Genomic DNA, 20,232 nt, shown 5'->3' on the forward strand with positions numbered 1-20,232 from the left:
AAAAGCACACCACAGTGTCCTTTTGGACAAAATGAAGGACAAAGGCTGTTAAAAGGCACTGCTAGCTTCTTAGCTTGTGGCTGATTCATTCTTACTGCCAGGGGTAAAACTGCACACAGCATGCAGGAGAGAGAGCTACAGATATAAAGTATGGGCTGTTGTGTGAATTAGAGGCAAGCAAGTTATTTTATTAGGACATCAGTGAAAAGAGATGCACATACTAAAGTTCAGTCATTAAGCATTGAAATGCCCGAAATGCATCGTGCAAAATATAAAAAGGGTCCACATATGTGGACACAGTCTATAATGCTGCTGCTCCTGGCTTCAAAAAGAATCCTTAGAAATATGGAAACATGCGCTTACTGTACTTAAATTAATGTATTAAGTTACGTTACGCCACTGCACCCAGTGAACTTTAATCAGATATGCAAAGACAATCTGACAGGCTGAAATGATTAACTGATGAGTATCTCACAAATTACAACTCTCTCTATCTGAGATCTGATATCACTATCTCCATTACTGATGATCAGGATAACTTACATCTCCGAGTATAAAAAGAAACTTGAAAGCACTTCCTCCTTTATCTTTGCATTAGTTTATTAACTTTCCCTACTTCCTAAACCTTTTTCGTTTGTGCGCTGAAGGCTCTGCTCCCGACCCAAAACTTTTCTGCTCCAACTTTAAGGATTTGCATTCTCATCAAGCAGGCAGCAGCCCTGGTCACGCTGGGACACACTCGCCCGCTCAGCAACATTTCCCTCATTTCTGTACAGTAGCTCCTTATTAGCTCATCAGCAGTGTTTATCTACACATCACCCTCGTGTTACGTTGCTAGATTTATTATTCATTCATCTGTGTCGCTCGAATATGTGGAATACTTCTCCGATAAATAATTGAGTTATGCTATGTTGGCCCCTCGGCAGGGGCCTGGGTTGTAGTGAGGAGATAAAAGGGGTCCTTTGAAGGCTTAGACACAGATCTGGCAACTCGGAGCCCCTGAGCTCTTTGGAAGCAGAAGAGAGGAATTGCAGGGGAGCAGGGAAAAAAATAAACAAGATATGCTGTGGCGGGTCTGTCAGAGAGGGGGAGCGGCATGTAAAACATGAAATGGGACAAGGAAATCAGGTAGAGAACAGAGCATCAGCAGTGTTTGATAAATCAGAGCTGGAAGGGAGCCTCAGAAGCGCTGCCACCATTGGACGACTGCTGTCTTATGTTGGGCATTGGGCAGACGGTGATATATTATCTGGGTTGGTGTACAGTACAGCGAGAGAACGCAGAGGCCCGGCTGCTTTGGATCACAGAGACAATAAGAGGGAGTTAAATCACGGTTCAGTTAACCTGTCCCTTTGGTGTGTCACACAAACCAGACGTCAGGGGACTCTCCTGGCCATCTGTATGTACGAATGTTTACAGGCAAAGTCAGGGTCATCCTACAGACTAATGACGGGCAGTTACACTCACACAGCACCACAAACAAGACCTGGACCTGGATTAACTCTGCTCTGCAACCCTGCCATTCCCCAGCCGTGCTTGATCCTCGTCAGCATCACTCAGCTCTCTGCGCTCGGGCCAAATGCTCCGGGCCAACTCTATCTTCTCCGTCTCACTCTGATTCAGCATTTGGTGTCTCACCAGGCTTCTCCTCGAGCCAGCATTTGCATTCTTGACTCCAAGATGTGGAGTTTGGCTGAGGCGATGACATATATTAGCAACATAACATAGACCAGTGAATGGGACTTGACAGGTTACCCTGAGAGCATAGCTTTCAAGGTTTCCATATTTCCACTCTGGTATTAAGAGGAGAGCGCTTCAGGGGAATGGACGCCGCTGGGACAGGCATTCTTGTAGGCTTTAACCCCTCACAGCGCTGCAACCAAAGACCAGTTCTTGTTCCTTATGACATCAGGTCTTGTAAAACAAAATGGGCGGCTTCGACACAAGATATTAAACACAGCTGTCGATAAATCTCATCGCTTTATGTGTTTATTGTTCTTTTTCTACACGGTGGCTCTGCCCTCACCGATTTCACTCACATTACTAACAATAACACACTCATTCTTCATTCATACCATATGATAGCACTTTATAAAAAAGGAATCTCTGATTGTTTGAGTAACTCTGCATCAGTCACAGCACTTTATTAATTCATGCATGAGTCATAGTGATTGATGGGCATAATGGAGTGATAGTTCAATTTTAACAAAGCTATAAATCAATACTGTAGAGTGCATACCTCCACGGTTCTTCCAGTAGACTCGGACCTGAAGCTGGCCATCCTGGTAGAAGGGCGTTCCCACCTCCAGAGGTCCTGAAGGGCGTTTGGTTAGGGTGGAACCAAGAGGCGATATCTCTTCCTTCTTCGACTTGAGTGCTGGTTTAACTTTAAAAAAAGAGAGAAAGCAGAAATGTTTGCTGCCGTAGCTAAGACACAAGAAGAGTCTGTGTTGTGGCTAAACTTTTCAGCATGGAAACAGGAACACACAATTATTTCTTTGTAAGATCACAGCAGTTACAACACGCTCCTTATGCAGAGATGTGGTGGAACTGGATGGGTACACACAGCTCCAACACTGCCAAGGTTAGAGGTTCAATTCCCTCTGGAGCGACACACATGCCTGAAATGAACATGCACGCAGCACTGAAGCTTGGTGTGTGTTTCCAGATGTGCTGTCAGCGTGCAAAGACTATGCCTGCTTTTTAATCTCATTAGACTTATGATGATTGTTTGGCAGAAGACTCAGAGTAATTTCAAAATATCACTTCAAGGATGCAAAAAGAACTAAATGAACAATGGGTTCTTTTAAGTTTTTCATCAAATCCAACATGGAGCACTATCTAGCTTTACATATTTCTAAAAATTATCAAATCATGACCCAGGTTGAGAATTTTACTGCTCATTCTATGACTTTTTGGCTTTGCATATTTCAAAACAAACATGCAGCCAGAAGGTGTGAGGCTGCAATTGGCCCAACAGGAAAATGATAAAATGCTAAATACTAGCATGGTATCAGACCATCACATTCTCCTACAAAACCCAACTCCTACAAATCCCACCTTTATCAAGTTTTTACCAGTGTTCCCCAGGATTCTGACCTGGCTCCCCTTCTGTTAATCTATTTACCTCTCCTTGGTCATATCTTCTGCACATTTAACATAAACTTTCATTGCTATGCAGATGACAACCAGTTTTACCTGTCCTCCACCCTCCCTTGTTGTTTACAAGAAGTCAAATCCTGTTTTCACACCACCTTCTTAAACTCAGCAGTGGTAAAACTCTTCCTTTGGGCACTAAATCCGCCTCAGCACACTGAGACAGATTTTTCCTAACAACCAATAACTCCCCAGTTTCTCCCCTTCCCAAGATCTGAGTGTCATCTTTGTCAGCTCATTCTCTTTCCAATCACCCAGCAGTCATCATACTAAGGGTCAATCCCATTTTTACCCCTTAGCCCTTATGTTAGCCTGTTAGCTGTTCATGTCAGGTGAAGAGGTGTCCCAATTCTCGTTTGAATCAAGGGCTAGGGCTAAGGGCCAAGGGCTAATTGGCCCTTTGAATGAAGATTTTCCAAGACCAAACTTGAAACCAAGGGGTATGATGAATTTCCCACCATGCACTGTGTTCAATTGTGAAACGGCACAACGGACAACCAAGGAGGTGCATAAATGTAAAAAATTTTTGGCACAGTGGTTATAGAAAACAAAACAGTTGTGTTTTCTCATGTATTCCATCTTAAGCCACTGGGGATGGTAACTGTAAAAAATAAATGGAGAAGATCAACATGGAGATTCATATGAAGATGGTCGAAGCTTTATTGCTTCCTCCAATGACGCAGTTGTTTATCTGCAATGTGTAATGATGAACAGCAATCAAGTGGCATCTTGTTTCTTAAGGGAAGGATTTCACCCCTACCCCTGACCACTCTGTTTCAAGGGGCAAGGGGCAGGGACAGACGAAGGGGAAGGGCTAAGAGGTAGAAATGGGATTGGCCCCAAGTCTGGACTTTGAGGTGTAACATTGGAAAGAGGTCAAGGTAAATTTTTGTCTTTATGTTTTGTTGTGCCTTCTCTGTTAGTTCTTTAATAGTGGTTATGGAAAGTTTTGGTTTTACTTCAAATACTACAATGTGTGCTAATTTTTGTTTCCATTTGTTATGGAGAAAATCTAACGCACAGACTTTACATGAAACCCCAAATCATCACGGTCCAGTATGAATACAAATACTCTAATACCCCTAGTCTAAACACTTCCATTTGCACAGCATTAATCACCTTTATCCATCCCAACAGCACTGCCATTCTACTTCACACCTTGGTCAACTCCTGGCCAACTAATTGCAATGATTTTAGGGAATGTTCAGCACCATTAAGGCCATTCATCATGTCGGCACTCTCTCAGTTCTTCTTTCATCCACCTCACTGTATCACCTCCCAACTTGTCTACCATGTGATCTAGAGCCTTCAGCCGCTCTGCAACCCGCCTCTGGAACTCCCACCCACCAGGCATCCATATTGACTTTCAATTTAAAAACTTCTTCTCAAAAACCTTTCATACATTTTGTTAATATTATGCTTTTCATGTTTTTGTATCATATACAGTACTGTGCATCTGTTTTAGGCCTGTTTAGGTGAAAAATGTAGGCTGAAGTAAGGGATGTCATGGTGAGTAAGCTGCCTAAGGGCACCATTTGGCAGGAAGGAGGATTGACACAGCCCTGGTTGTGCTCTGGATGTTGTTGCATATTTTTAGGGGCAAGAGAAAATTAGTTGTTGAAAAAAATAAGGCAGAGTGAGAGGTGCAAGTGGTAAGGGTTGCCACGAGCCCCTGGTTATGCTGTGGACGTCCCAAGGGCCCAAACAACGCAACTGTCTGCGGGCATACTACCAAGAATGAAAAGGCACAGACAAAAGATATTCTGTCAAGCTTGACCTTGGCTAGCAAGCCACACACGTGTGTCGACATGACTTTGGCCATCCTACCCTCTTTCTCCAACCCTGGGTTAGGGCAAATCAGGTCCTGTGATGAATCCTTAGCACTCTACATGCCTAAAACGTATGCACATGATGGCATACATTTTTATTTAATTCTATATGATTTTGCACCTACATATCGAGACAAGTTCATTATATGAGCAAAACTACTTTGGCATCTGACCTGATTGCATTCTTTTCTGAATTAGAGATTAGTATGGGCCCCTAAAAATTTGCCCAACCCTACTTGAGCCTGGGCACGTTTTCTCTTACTCTATCAGAAGACTTAAACTTAAAGATCTAGGGTAAAACCTACAGCAGAAAGGCTGCTATGTGTCTCTGTTAGTCTGAGAGTATGGTCAGATGTCAGTGACAGATGTCACTGACTCCCACAAAGCCTGGGCCTAAGGGGAGGGTTGGGGATCCTGGCACAGCCTAGCCCACATCCCAAAGATGGGTCAGGCTGGTTTTGGGCTCGGGCAGAGGATCTAACCTCAATTCTGAATGTCAAAACCAAACTTCATCAGCTGAGAGAATCTGCCCAAAAGCTGTCAATGGATTTCATCAAAAAGCCACATGTGTCAACATGAGTGAAGTCATGAGGATTTATCTGCTGTGGATGATGACTGTTCTGACAAAAGTAATGCTAATTACTACCAAAAACTTAGATATTTTTGTCTGGATTAAAGTACTGGAATGACAAAAAGGCCTTTCCATCACAGCTGAAACGTTGAATTGATCGCTCACCTGACTCATTGTTCTGGTTGGTGCTGAAGTGCAGAGAGGCCTTGGAGCTCTTCAGACGCACCTGTCCCCAGTACGTCACTGCCTGCAGCTCGACAGTGTAACTGCTGTTCTGCTGCAGCCCCTCCAGATCCACCCAGCTCTGCGCCTGCATCGACAGAAAACATGTGAATGCTGGCATTTTGCACATCACCACACTGTCACTTGAGGCTCCTTTCAAAGCCTTGTCACGGTCCCAGTCACGGTCCCAGTTCAGCTCAGCTTGGACCAACACAGGCCTGTGGGAAAGCCCTGCTTATTGAGAACACATGTGGCGCTGTGGAAGGTATGGTGGCGGGCAGATAGCCTTCAGGGCCCCGGTGAGGGAGCCGTGTTATCAGAGCCTCCCAGGGCTTCCTCGCTGTGTTTGACTTGCAGCATTCCTCCATCAGCAGGAGCTTGATGAGTTCTTGTTATTGACTGTGCGTGTTTTGACATTCCTCTACCAGCAGGCCGCTTTCAAAGACCCCGAGGTGCCAAAGTGGAAACCAGTAGTACATGTGTCAATAGGTGTCTGGTGTCTCCCACCTCTATCTCCTGTGTGCCACATCTGCTCCACATTTCATAAACTAATTCAGAAGAAGACTCTACAGAGGTGTGGACTGTCTAGACTATCTGTCTATCTGCTGTAGTCTCTAATGAAATACTAGGCACAGAAACAAAGCCAAAAGCCTGTAAGGAAATGGGTTTATTAAAAATATGTATATATATATATATCACGCAGCATTTAATTAAAACCACAACTGAACAAATTTGGTATATGAGCGTTGACTTACAAGATGTCTATGTTCTTTTGGATTATTCCTTCCATCTTTCAAAGTCCAAACAATGCCTGGATACATCAATGACTCATTTTTATGTAAATGCAGAAACAATATTTTACAATACTAACAAAATATTAGTCTCCACTTTCTGGGTTGGCCGTTTCAGGAAGTTTTGTGAGCTTTCTGTGCTCCTAGTGTGTCTGTTTGTTTAAGCTTTCAAAACCAAATTGTGTTTATCCTTCCTTTGTGATCGAAAGTAGAGGTCTAGCCCAGACAAAAGCCTGTGAAAACTTTTCTTTCTGCCTGGACCAAATAGTTGACAATGTGCCAGTATGCAAATTAAACTGCTCCGCAGCATGAACAGAATGAATCAGTTGTATTTTTTCTTCAAACATGACATTTATGTCACTTTAAGAGAATGATTCTTTGGCATCTAAAGCTTTTCTCCCCATTCTGCTCCTCTTTAGTTGTATAAATAGGCTGTGAGGCTGGAGATAGACCTCAGATGTGCTTGCTGTTTCATGTATGGGTCCAGCTGTATAGTGAGCGTTTTTGTAGATGTACTTGACCGCATATGACACGTGTTTGTGGAGGAAACTTCTTGAGAGCACACACAAGAGTTTAGGCCAGATATAACTATCTGATGTGTGGGATGTAAACTACAAAGATGGACATCCAAGGAGGTTACTATGCCTTCATTCTGAAATCACTGCTTTCTGTAAATTAACATCTATCACATCACATCTGTACAGGGTTTTCATATTCTCCTCAAAGGCAAAAAATGCCTGCAAAATAGCTAAGAGGATAGGTTCCATTTCAAAGTTCCGAGCTGAAGTGTACACCTGTAGCTAATGGAAATACAATAGGTGTATTGGTTCAGTAAAATGCTGACTTTTAGTCTAGTCCATCCAAGGTCGCATTTGAATTAGCTTGTTTTTTATTTCCTTCATATCTGCAGAGTATTTTTATTATTTGAGCTATAACGAAAAATTAACAAAATGGCATTCAAGAGGAGTCTTTCAACGGCTGTACTAATCTCAACATCCATATACAAAGTCAGCTGAAAGTCACCGCTTAATCTGCTCATGAAATAAAGTGAAACACTGGACCATTACAATCATGCACAGAGGGTAAGCAGACGTTGTTTTGACTGGTCTGGTGAGCTGATCTGATTTTACTATTAATTACTCATGTTTACTATTGTCACTGTCTGGCAGAAACCTCATATCTCCATGTAAGTCACCCTCTATATCTGTCTGTGGGTTTCACAAATCTTAAACCAATGAAAAGTGTCCTTTAAACCTTGTATGTATGTTGTAGCTCAATTTTGGTAATTTATCAATCGTATAGCTCTTTAAAACCTGCAGGAGGGCCAGCGCTTCCATTGCATATCTATTTTTAACCATGGGTAGAATTGCAACAAAATGAAACAGAGCAATAATTCTTTTTGCATATGAAACTGGAGGAATAACACTAACATATCACACATTCAATGTGTCCCAGAGTACTGTTTCCTTCTAGAAATATCCTTCCTTCTTTTGCAGAAATGTAGTTAAAAGTGCATACAATATATATAATCCAGACCGCTGCCTTTCATAGCACTTCCTACTTTATGTGTACATGATGTCTGCATGAACCTACCTGCATAACCTGTTGTTTTCTTGCAGGTCACAAGTTGCACTTGTTATTGTTTCATCATGGTCTTCTACAAACGTGTGCATGTTTAAAAGTATCTGGCACACTTAGAGATTTGACTGCACTACTGTAAATAGTTTATCTCTTATAAACATGTTGCCTTTTTGCTAGTTGAGCACAATTTTATTTTATTTTCGTTTTTGCCATTTATAAAGGGTTAATGACATTTCTTTATTGAATATACTAAACACATCTACTGTAATGTTTGTAAAGAGAGGCAAAGTGCCAGCTTGTTTCTATTTCCTGAAAAATAAAGATATTTGAGATGAGAGACAGCAATGTTATGTTAGCTTTGAGCTCAGAATTATCAACATATTCACTGCTGCCATTGTTGTAGTTTACATGCCACACATCGGGTAGCTGTATACAGCCGGTGCTGGCTGCAGACTGTACATCTCTAGCTGCACTCTCACAGACCATTTGTCTGAGATGCTGTAAATCTTAGAACTAGAGTGCCATAATTTGCCAGTACAGCATATGTAGCAAAAGCCACTAAAGCTAATGTAGCTACGTAGGTAACATATCTACATAGCTTACATAACTGCTTTGTAAACATTACTTTAGCTAAATTAGCTACATAGCTGCATAATCTTTAGCTAAGTTAACTTAAGAACCTGAGCTTTAGGAAATGTAGCTAAAGCTAACCTAACTACGTGGGTGAGTTTGGCTTTAGCTACATTAGCTACATAGCTATGTAACTATTTTATCTACAGCAAAGTAAGCTTAGGAACATGAGCTTTAGGAAATGTAGCTAAAGCTAACTTAACTACGCTCATAACATACATTTGTAGCTGCTTTGTGAGTTTAGCTTTAGCTCAGTCATTGACGTAGCTTACGCAGTGTTAGGAGTGTTTTCATGGACGACAAACATTTTCCAGTAAGCAGACTGTTTACTTGGCTTAATTAAATGTTTTGCAATCAGGTTTTGCAGGTCAGGTTTGAACGTTTAACTTTTGGCATACCAACCATTACCTCAACCCCAAATGGAAGAGTAATGCAATTTCATTTCCTTAGTTTTAGCATGTATTTCAGTTCTGATAAACATCGTTGCAGCTGAATGGTCTGTGAGAGTTGCCGTCACAGCAGTGGTTCTTAACTAGTGGGACAGGACCCTAAAGTGGGACGCAGGGTTGTTTTCAGTGGGTCATTGCTGGTTCCTGAACAAAAATTATGGCAAAGTATCAAGGCAGACACGTATCTATATATTTCATTTTACTATGTTTTGGTGGACAGGAAGTAAATTCTGATTATTTTTTAAGATCTTGACTTTTTTATAAACAAGTTTGTTTTCTTAAATATCTATAAGAAAGCTGCTTTTCTTTTGATAATGTCATAATTGCTTGAGAAAATTCAAAAACAACCAAAAGTTTAATTATAATGGCAAAACAGAGTGGAACAAAATGTTTGCATGCATGTCCTCTGTAAGTTTGGTTTCTTTGTTCAGTAGTATGTTTTGTACCATCTAAGATCCAAACTGCAACATGTGTCACTGAATAGAATAAAAAAAATTTGAATTCACATTATGAAGATTTTGATGGGGGGCGGCACGGCAGTGCAGTGGTTAGCGCTGTTGCCTCACAGCAGGAAGTTCGCTGGTTCCCTTCTCGGTCAGGGCCAGAGCTTTTCTGTGTGGAGTTTGCATGTTCTCCCCGTGCACGCATGGGTTCTCTCTGGGTACTCTGGCTTCCTCCCACTACCAAAAACATGCTCATTAGGTTAATTGGTGACTCTAAATTGCCCGTAGGTGTGATTGTGAGCCTGCCTGGTTGTCTGTCTCTACATGTCAGCCCTGTGATTTACTGGTGACCAGTCCAGGGTGTACCCGCCTCTTGCCCGATGACAGCTGGGATAGGCTCCACCCCCCAACCCCCGACCCAGAATGGAATAAGCGGTATAGAAAATGGATGGATGGAAGATGTTGATGGGTCCTGTGACTGGACCAGATGAGAACCACTGCTCTAGAGGTTTCCTCTAGTAAGGCACACCATGTACCGGCAACTTAGACTAAAAGAGCGTGACACAGCTGAAAAGGCTTCGCTAAAAGTGGATGCATTGTAAGTCTAGTTGTATAAGCAACTGAATTTCAAGTTTTCAAATGCTATGTTGAAAATTTATATTGTTCAATAAAAGAAATAGGTTAGAAAAAGCTGAATTACATAGGAAGAGGGAAAACTCCAGTAAATCAAGTGCAAGAAAACAAACTTTCACAACTCAGACCCAGACTTTGAAAACTTGATTTATCACTATAAATAGGGCAATTTATCACAGAGTTTAAGATTTCTTTCATCAGTATAAGGAATTAAAACCATAAGGAACACATCGATCAATCTGCTGGTGATTGATAGCCTTGCAGTTGCATGTAAATAAATGCAACTCCAGCTCCTCATTTAATCTTTTCTCTAGAGCAGGGCTGTGTAGAGACTTACAGTGAAGCCAGAGAAGAAGATGCTGAGTAAATCCTGGACCAGAATCTTAAGAAAGTGGGAAAAAAAGAGAAGAAAAAGGGAGGACATGACTGAGACAGGGTGAGAAGATTACCCCGTTGGTGGTCTTTCTCCTTTTCTTCTTGGACGGCACCATGGACTTGGTGGGCACGGTCCAGCTCCAGAACACTTTGTAGTGATGTACAGGGATGTCGGGCTCTTCTGGCAGGGTCCAGTTGAGACGGGCTGTGATCAGGCCGTCTTCACCCAGCGTCACGTTGGCGACGTGCAGGCTGGTCGGGGTGGGAGGCGCAGAGGGATCTGAAGACGTAGAAACAACATGGTCAGATTTAAATACATGTGCAGACTTGTCCAGAGCAGAATAAGAAGGGTCTTTGTTATTTTATCAGACACATTTTTAGATTTCCTCTAAGTAAACTGGTGTGAATGTAAAAAAAAAAAAAAAAAAAAAAAAAAAAAAAAGACAGGTTTCATCACTGCGCTGAGGAGAGGGGCTTGTGTGACACTGTGTAAAGTAATTAGTCTGCCATTGACAATCTGGCGTGGGTTGTTATGACAGGTGTCATGTCATGGTCATGACAGCGTTCAGCAGGACTGAGAGCTTGGGTCAGGGGTTAACAAACACATGCTGCTCACTTTGGCTCCACTCTTGACATTCCTACACTTTACTAGTGTGCGAGCTCACTTAAAAGCATCTTTTGGTTTTAGTCGAGCCCTTTGAGAACAAAGCACCACTTCTTACCTAATCTTCTCCTGTACATGCATAAAAAGAGTCCTCCTGCTTTCATTTTAAAGTAAAAAAAGCCACTCAAAGTGAATCTTTGTCCTGGAAACATGAAGGCCGATGTTAATCGACTAGTCTCACGGTTGCCTTGGCAGCAGTCACAGACATTAAAGTACCTACAGAGAAATAATAAATCTTGTCATTAATGGTCTTGTTTGCTTTGCAGGTCATTCAGAGGTAGCAGTATTAATTCAAGTCATCTTAATAACTGGCTAAAACTCCCCACAGGAACTGTAAAAGCCTGATCTGAACCCATCCTGATTCACTTTGACCCAGACTACTGCTGACTGCTGATGCCACATGCCAAACCATGAGGGAATAATGAGAAAATCATTCACATCACGGTGTCTTTCCTGCCCTTTCCCACCTGAAACACATTTAATCCAACCCCCAAAACCCACAGTCAGACACATCCACTCTCCATACCAGCTGATCTAACATAAATAAGCAGTTAGTTCTTACAAATTGCCCTTACAAAGTGCAGTAGTGTAAAATTGCAATCAGATGAAATGGCCGGTCTGTGTAAATAACAATGGCATGACAGAGCAGCCAGGAGCTCATCAAATCCATGACAGCTCCCATCAATCTATCACCATTCTGGCACTGATTGGCCTGATTGGAGATCGCTTTCCATCCCTGCAGCTGAATCCTTTTTCCCACCTGGTGTCTGGCTCAGGCTGACAGCCATCCAGAGCACTCAGGGGAGGGAGAGTATGACAGAGGATTGACAGCATAGGTCAAAACACACACCAGAAAGAACGTTTGCGCTTTTTTGGGATTTGGCTTTGAGTTTTTGAGATCTGGCAGAAACTGTAGAGAGCTTCGGATGTCTGCCAGGTCGACAACCCCACGTTTGTAATGGAAAAAAACAAACATTTGTTATGGGTTAAAAAAAAGCTGGCAATGTATAAGATATATAATCAGATACATTACGATACACAATGATAGGAAACGATACAACGATACAATACAATATGATAGGATACGAAATAATATAGAACACGGTTTGATTTGATAAATAATGCGAAATGGTCCTATAATGCACAATGTTACATAATATGTCAATACATTATGTCACATATGGTGAGTATGTTACATTTAAAACAATTAAAAACACCATTTAATACAAAGCCATAGACAATTCAATGCTGTAGCACCTTGGTTCCCAACCTGGGGTCTGGGTCCCCTCTGGGGGGGCGCCAAAGATTGGAATTGAAAAAAGGTCAATTCTGAACCAAAGCATGCCATGCCATACTATACCATGTTATATAATACAACAGGAGATGTGGATGTTTAGCATGGTACATCCAACAGGTTGTTTGCAATCACATGACCCAGGATGTCCATTCAAGATCAGGTGGTGGCAGACAGCAAAAGGAAAGTTTGAACTTAACAGCTCTAAATGGACCTCTGTACTGCAATTATCATTAGAAAATTACCATATGTACCTTTAGTATGATTCCTACACTTTACAAAACAGTGATTGTCACCAAAGTTGAAATAATATAGCTGGCATAGAGACGATCGATATCACAAATCACTCAGTCCTGCTGACCTCCTAGTGTAGCATCATCTAGCCTGATGAATGGAAATAAGAGTCTAAAGGAGTGGTTCCCAACGAGGGGAATATTCTTAGTTTAGAAAACTAAGAACACTTTTTAAATTACATATTTGCCACTTTATACTAATTTTGCCAAATTTTAACCTGTTGTCATCACTTTTTTCCTGAACCAGCCTTAACCATCCAACGCACGAAAATAGTTAATAAAACTACTTTATCATAATTTCATACATTTTGCGATCAAAATACAAAGTTTTACTAAAACAATTCCTTTTCCTTAGCAATGCCTGAGGGCTTGACTAATAACTGGAATTCATTCCAATCCCATAACGTTCTTGGGGAATGTAACTGTAGTTCAGTACACCAGTGAATAGGATGGACCATAGATACGAAGTCACAACGGTACAAAAAACTAGTTCACTCAGGGCACTTTCTTAATGGTTTTGTCAATGAAAAAGCACAAAGATGAGGAAGACAAAGAGTCATCTGTGATCAGACTATAAATCTGTACGTCAATATGGACAGTCATCCGTTAGAAAGCTTCGTTTTAGCAGACCAGCTGGTCCCCCCAGGACCCAAAAAAGAAGAAAAAGTGACACACTGCCACCAAAAATTAACATAGATTTGAATTGTTTCACTGATAAACCCTCAAAAAGGCCTATGCATGCTGTTCTTATCAAAAGACCCATGTATAAACTAATAAATAACTGCTTTATCGTGGTTTTAGTCAATTTTTTCAAAATCTAAATTTGGCAGCCTCAGAGCAGACAAAGCTTTGCGACCCCCCTAAGATCTTGGGCCCCTAACCTTGAAGGGGTCCTGGACCCCAGGTTGGGAACCAATGGTGTAAGATACACTTTCTTGCCCCTTCTTGTGGATATTTGTCTTGGACTCAAGACTCAAGCTTACATTAAGCTGGTTTTACAGTTATATCAATTAAATGTAATATAAACTAAAATGGCAAAATAAAACAAATACAAACAGCACCTCAAGTATTACTACAATTTACCTTTATTTAAATATCCTTTCATTTCTTGTTTTTGCGTTATGCCATGTCTTTTAAAGTTCTTGACATTTTAATGCCTTGTTTGCAGCTCTGTAAAGAACTCTAAATTTCTGTATGTATGAAAGGTGTTTTATAAATACAGTTGCCTTGTCTTATCTTGCCTTGGGTTTGAGCACTGAATGGATGAAAAGAATAAACCCAATCTCCATTCAAAAACACTTCAGAGCTTCATCAGACAAAAGTGGCAGGCTCATTACTCTCCCTCTACATGTCGAGCAAACACGCTATATCTGATCTGGATCACATTCAAGCCAGACACAATATCGTACTCACAAAACCTTTAATCCCTGGGAACCGCACAACAACTGGCCGTGGCTTTAACAAATGCCATCTGCGGCACAACACAGTGATTTAGTGTCATTCAACAGGGCAGAGCAGCAGAGCAGCGGGAGCGCAGGATGCCATCAGAAGTCTTTCACTAATCTGTGGCAAAGATCTGAAGTGTGTCTCAGTTACGTCATTCTCCCTGGAAGCAAGACAACACTTGCATTCATTTTGAAACCTGCAATATCCTGACTAATTCAGACATATTACATTTTATATGGCTGTAAAGAGGGGGAAACCCCGGCTTTGAAGGCATAAATGAAGATCTAGTTGCAACACAGAAAAGAAATGTTCGGTGCAATAAGTCCTTCCTTATTACTCTCATTCTGCTTGCCGTATGAATTAGCCATCCACTTAGCTCACTGCGTTAATGTGTTGACATATATTTTCATTTTAGACATATTTGTAAGGAGCAGAATAAAAGGTCATGGAGCCCAACATGATTTCAATTTCCTGTTAAATTATATTGTTTTAAGGCAATGATACTCAACGTGTGGCTCTTGATCAACATGTGGCTCTTTTGTGATTAGTTGCTCTTCAAGGTCAACCTTGACCTCAGAAATTATCCATTGCAAGTTACATTAATCAATTTGTTTCCCATTTGTGTGCGGCTGGCTTTAATTGCCAACCTTTATTTTTTGGTCCATGTATTTCCATTGCCCTTATTTGCAATTTTATTCCCCTTTTTCTTTTTTATCCATTTTTAATCAATTTTTCTGCTTCTTAAGCCCACCTCTTTTGCCACTTTTGGTCCATTTTTGCAACTTTAATCCTATTTTTGGCCCTTGCTTTTTGCTGTTTGCCCCCCCCCCCCCCCGCCATTGCCTTTTTTTTTTGCCATTTTTGTGACTTTTGCAGGTTTTTGCCCATTTTAGTCACTTTTCACATATTTTTTGCCACATTTTTACTGCTTTTGACCATTTTTGCAACTTTAACCCATTTTTGCCACTCTTCACCACTTAGGTAGTGGCTCTTGCAATGGTATTTTTCAACAATCTGGCTCTTTGGTTGAGCAGGGTTGAGTAACACCGTTTTAAGGTATCCAAAGAGATTTAAAGTGCTAGGCAAGAGTCACTAAAATGAGTTTAAAAAGTGGCCTTTTTCTGATTCAAAATACACAGTTCCATTTTAGTCAGTGTTACAGAAAGTTTGGCTGCCATACAAAGGGAATAATCACCCACATATTTTGTTTGAACAGTTGGATAAAATGTCAAATCAGGTTTTGAAACTCGTTCCCAAACTCGCCACCTGTTCCAAGGTCTTAACCATAACAAATGGAGGGTAGTGGGTGTTAAACAGGATCTTAGTCACAAAGCAAGACCACACAAACTCCCACACATGCACATCCTCACACACAGACCTCTGGAGGAGCGGAAGTGTTTGCTGGGCGCTGTGAAGCCGCGGGTCCCATGGACGTTGACTGCAGCCACTCTGAACTGGTACCATCTGCTGGCTCTGATGTCGGCCAGTTGGACGCGCTCCTCCGCGGTCTACAGGGACAGATGGGGGTTGGGGGGGGACAACACACAAACCACAGGGGGTTAGAGTTCATGCAGGGTCATAGCCTCGTGTGAGTTTGCTGCCACATCAGTCATCTGCGTGTTTCTCTTTGCCAAACTTTCAAAGACGCTGCGAGTGCGAGGAATGTGCAACCATGTGCAACAGTCTGTCAGCAGCACTTTCACAGATGTAGCATGTGGCATGCTGGGACATGTGACTCTGAAGTGTCCCAGTGATGCAAATCTCAAATGTCTGATCAAAAGGAACACCCACGCTAAGACATTTGACAGGGTTTTAAGACCTAACCCTACCTGCGCCACGGTCTGCCACTCAGTAGCGTCATCCTCGCTCGGGTGGATGCCATAATTCCAGCGGCGCTGCACCACATAGAGAACAGGCTCCACGGAAATGTTGAACTTAGATGACCAGCGGATCTCCAGCTGACCTGACTGCTGCTCCAAGAACACCAGCTCCTTTCTCGGCTTCAGAGGAACTCCTGAAAGCACAAACAGGAGGAGAGGATATGTGAATCCTACATCATTTTTGTTTTTTCCCTTTACGGAAACTAAATGACCCCTTCAGATCTGGATGGATACAGATTTTAAAAATGAGACATGACCTCACTCCAATAGATTTAATTCATGCTGTGGATCAACAGAATCATCTTTCTGCCGTGACACATTGTGAAATTTTCTGGACGGAGTGATGTGTTTTGGTAGCTGTGCTTCTTAGAGATGATACACTCCATTTGCATCTAGATATGTGAGGCTCTGAGTATGACGTCTTTCTCTTTCACAAAAACGCCAGTGCAAACATACATAAAATACAGTGCCAATACAAAATATTCACCCCCTCGGATGTTTTACCCTTTCACTGATTTTATGGTCATTGATCATGGTCTATATAATTTGGCTTTTCTGACAAAAAATAAATTATTTAATGTCAGACTGAAAAAAGATTTCTACAAGTAAATCAATTAAATAAAGTAAAATAAGGGACTGCATAAATGTCCACTCCCTTCATGGCAGTATTTACTAGATGCACTTTTGGCTGCAATCACAGCACAGAGTCTGTGTGGATAGGTCTCGATCAGGCTTGCACATCTGGACACTGCATTTTTACTCCATACTTCTTTGAAAAACTGCTCAAGCTCTGTCAGGTTGCATGTGGATCAGTCATGACTAACCCTTCTCAAGTCCAGCCACTAAATCTATAATGAAAAGGACTGGGATTTGACTCGGCCACACCAGAACATTCACCTTGTTGTCTTGAAACCATTTCTCCGTAGTTTTCTCTGGATGCTTATATATATATAAATCTTCCCCAAGCTGTAGTTCTATTGCAGACTGAAACAGATTGTCCTCCAGGATTTTCCTATTTGCCATATTTATTTTAACTTTCTGCCTTTACAAGTCTCAAATGACAGCTGCAGAGAAGCATCCCCACAGCATGATGCTGCCAGCACCAATGTTTCACAGTGGGCATGGCGTGTTGTGTTTGGTGTCATGACATGGCATCTTGTCTCATGGCCAAAAAGCATTTCTTGGTCTCATCAGACTAAAGAACTTCCTCCACTTGATGATGGAGTCTCCCACATGCCTTTTGGTGAACTCTAGTTGAGGTTTAGTTTTCTTCAACAGTGCCTTTCTCTTTGCCACTCTCCCATAAAGCTTTGACAGGTGAAGAACCCAGGCAACAGTTGTAGGCAAAGTCTCTCCCATCTCAGCTGCTGAAGCTTGAAACTCCTTCAGAGCAGTCATAGGTGTCTTGGTGGCCCCTCTCTACTGTCCTTCTTGCATGATCACTCTGTTTGTGAGGACAGCCTGATCTAGGCAGATTTACACATGTGCCATATTCCTTTCATTTCTTGATGATTAACTAGGGGATGTTCAGTGCCTTGGAAACATTTTTGTATCCGTCCCCTGACTTACACTTTTCAATAAGCTTTTCTCAGAGTTACTTGGAGTGTTCCTTTGTTTCTAATGGTGTAGTGGTAGCCAGGAATACTGATTAACCAATGACTGAACCTTCAAGATACAGGTCTTTATACTACACACACTTGAGACACATCACTGCACTCAGGTGATCCCCGTTTCACTAATTATGAGACTGCTAGCACCAGTTGGCTGGACCGCTGTTGAATTAGGTCAGTGAATATTTATGCAATGGCTTATTTTACGTGACATATTTTTATTTATTGCCATTACTTTGTAGAAATCTGTTGTCACTTTGACATTTTTGTCAAAAAGCCAAATTATATTGACCATGCTTGATTAATAAAATCAATTAAAGTGTAAAACATCCAAGTGGTTGAATGCTTTTTACAGGCTCTGTATGCATAGCTCATTTGCACTTTGCATCCAGCCTCTCCAATATGGCCATGTGCAATAAATCAGAGATTTATTAAGAGCAGGACGGGACCAAAAGCGCCGCCAAGTCAGACTGACTCTCTCAAGTGAATTTATAGCAGCAGGGATGTAGTGAGTTGTTGATTGAGCATTGGGCACAGTGATAATGAGATGGAGATTGGAAAAGCAAGTTTGAAAGTACAGGAGAAGGCTGAACACATCCCACAGCCCTCAATAAATCACACTTCAGACCATTATGTTGGACCTCTGTCACAGCCACCTCTGCGCTGCATTTATCCACAGCATCCACACACGCTCAAGGCTACTGCGCCTCATGTTGGTAAACAACATAATCAAGAGTGTGTTCTGTATGCAGAGCGCTTGATCTACTTATATTTCTATTCAGCCTTCATCCAGGGCGCGTACAAGTGATTGATGGATGCATTTCAAATGGTTGGAGATGAAGGAGGGTCCCTGAACCACACGCATATGGAGCCAGTACTTTGTTTTGTGTCGCCGATAACAGCTTTCTGTATGCTAACAGCTGGGGGTCATTGTGCTGTGGTTTCACAGCTCCACAGCCAAGCATTTGTGTGTTTGTGTGTGTGTGTGTGTGTGTGTGTGAACAAATGTGTCACATTTCCTACGCAACAGCGAACACCAGTGTAACCACAGCATTCCTCCTCTCCCTCTGTCTTAGCTCATCTGCAAAAGCCCAAACCACACAGCCACACAACTTCTCTCTTCCGCAATATGTAGGAGGGCACTGACTGCTCTGGGCGCGCACTTTCCAAAGATAACTTTCAGGTTAGGTTCAGTCCAAAAATCATACGTGTTTTTTTTTTTTTCTTTTAATGGCCACACATGCTCCGTGATGTAACTGCTGCTGAGGCACGATCAAAAGTGTGGCTTCCATTCATGTCTTCACCGTGCCAACAATTACACTGCAGGAATATAATTCTCAATACTCACGCACATACCATCATAATGACAGCTCTAATTACAGGTTTAAGAAAGCACTACAAATATTGGGACGCAGCACGAGGAATTACCGTAAACTTGGGACGAGCTGACGGACGGATTATGTGTCAGACTTGTTTTGACAGCGTGAAGATAACTCTCGCTGAAGTTAATTTAATTCTGACACGTGCATCTCCCCGTTTTAATCTCCCTCCAGCTCCTTTTCCAGGTATAATGTTGAACTTCTTAAACACAAAAGAAGTTGCATCAAATTTGATCTAGGAATGAAGAAAATCCATGAGCTAGAAAAACAGTCCAATACATCATCTATTTTTATTCTGCACAGCATGTTTTATCAGAGGAGTGCCTTAGCAATATAACTTCCAGTCGTCATTACAGAGCAGAAACAGCATCAGACTCTACTGATGAAAGAAAAAAACACTGTGGCACATCAAAAGCCCAGCAGGGGTCTAGTTTCTCAGAGACCCTGAATACTGAAAGTTTTTTCTCGATCAGGGACCTACACACATTGGCAGGAGACCCTAACCTGCAGACATCTGAGAGTGATCTCAGCGGGGGAAACGCTCCATTTCTTGCTTGTGTTTGCTAATGGCTTCCAGCATCACAGCTCATCACGGCAAGGACTGCGTACGCACTTGTGCACACACAGAAACAATTACGCTCTTCCAGGCATGAGCGGCTAATTAGACCTTTAACACCGAGCGCCGGGACAGAAATCCCATGTGGACTTTCACCTAAATGCTGAGTCTAATTCGGCGTAAGTGTAGCGCTGATGGCGTCCCGTCACGAGCTCAGGCTTTGCTCTAAATCAGCGGGTCGTCTGCTTGATTTGAAGGTCTCAGAGTGCGACGAATGTTTCTCATTGACTGGGTCACTGTATTGAGAATTTTCAAGGTTACGCCTGCTTTCATCTTTCCCCCGATTTACGTCCTGTTCACCTTCTGAGCGTGACATCCACCGTGAAGTCCCCGAGGATCTTTCCAAATCAAATATAAACGAGCTCAGACC

General features: G+C 41.9%; 1 protein-coding gene across 1 annotated transcript in view; it reads right to left on the minus strand.

The window, feature by feature from the left end:
- LOC121522300 (anosmin-1) overlaps positions 1-20,232 on the minus strand; it is a 79,870-nt gene that overhangs the window by 12,568 nt on the left and 47,070 nt on the right. Inside the window, exons 5-9 of the mRNA XM_041806505.1 lie at positions 16,207-16,391; positions 15,756-15,885; positions 10,755-10,960; positions 5,722-5,866; positions 2,240-2,386 (exon numbers count right to left, since the gene is read on the minus strand). Of these exons, the coding sequence (XP_041662439.1) occupies positions 2,240-2,386; positions 5,722-5,866; positions 10,755-10,960; positions 15,756-15,885; positions 16,207-16,391 (813 nt within the window). The remainder of the gene's footprint in view (positions 1-2,239; positions 2,387-5,721; positions 5,867-10,754; positions 10,961-15,755; positions 15,886-16,206; positions 16,392-20,232) is intronic.

The sequence above is a fragment of the Cheilinus undulatus genome, linkage group 15 (genome assembly GCF_018320785.1).
Source record: "Cheilinus undulatus linkage group 15, ASM1832078v1, whole genome shotgun sequence".
Taxonomy (NCBI): Eukaryota; Metazoa; Chordata; class Actinopteri; order Labriformes; family Labridae; genus Cheilinus; species Cheilinus undulatus.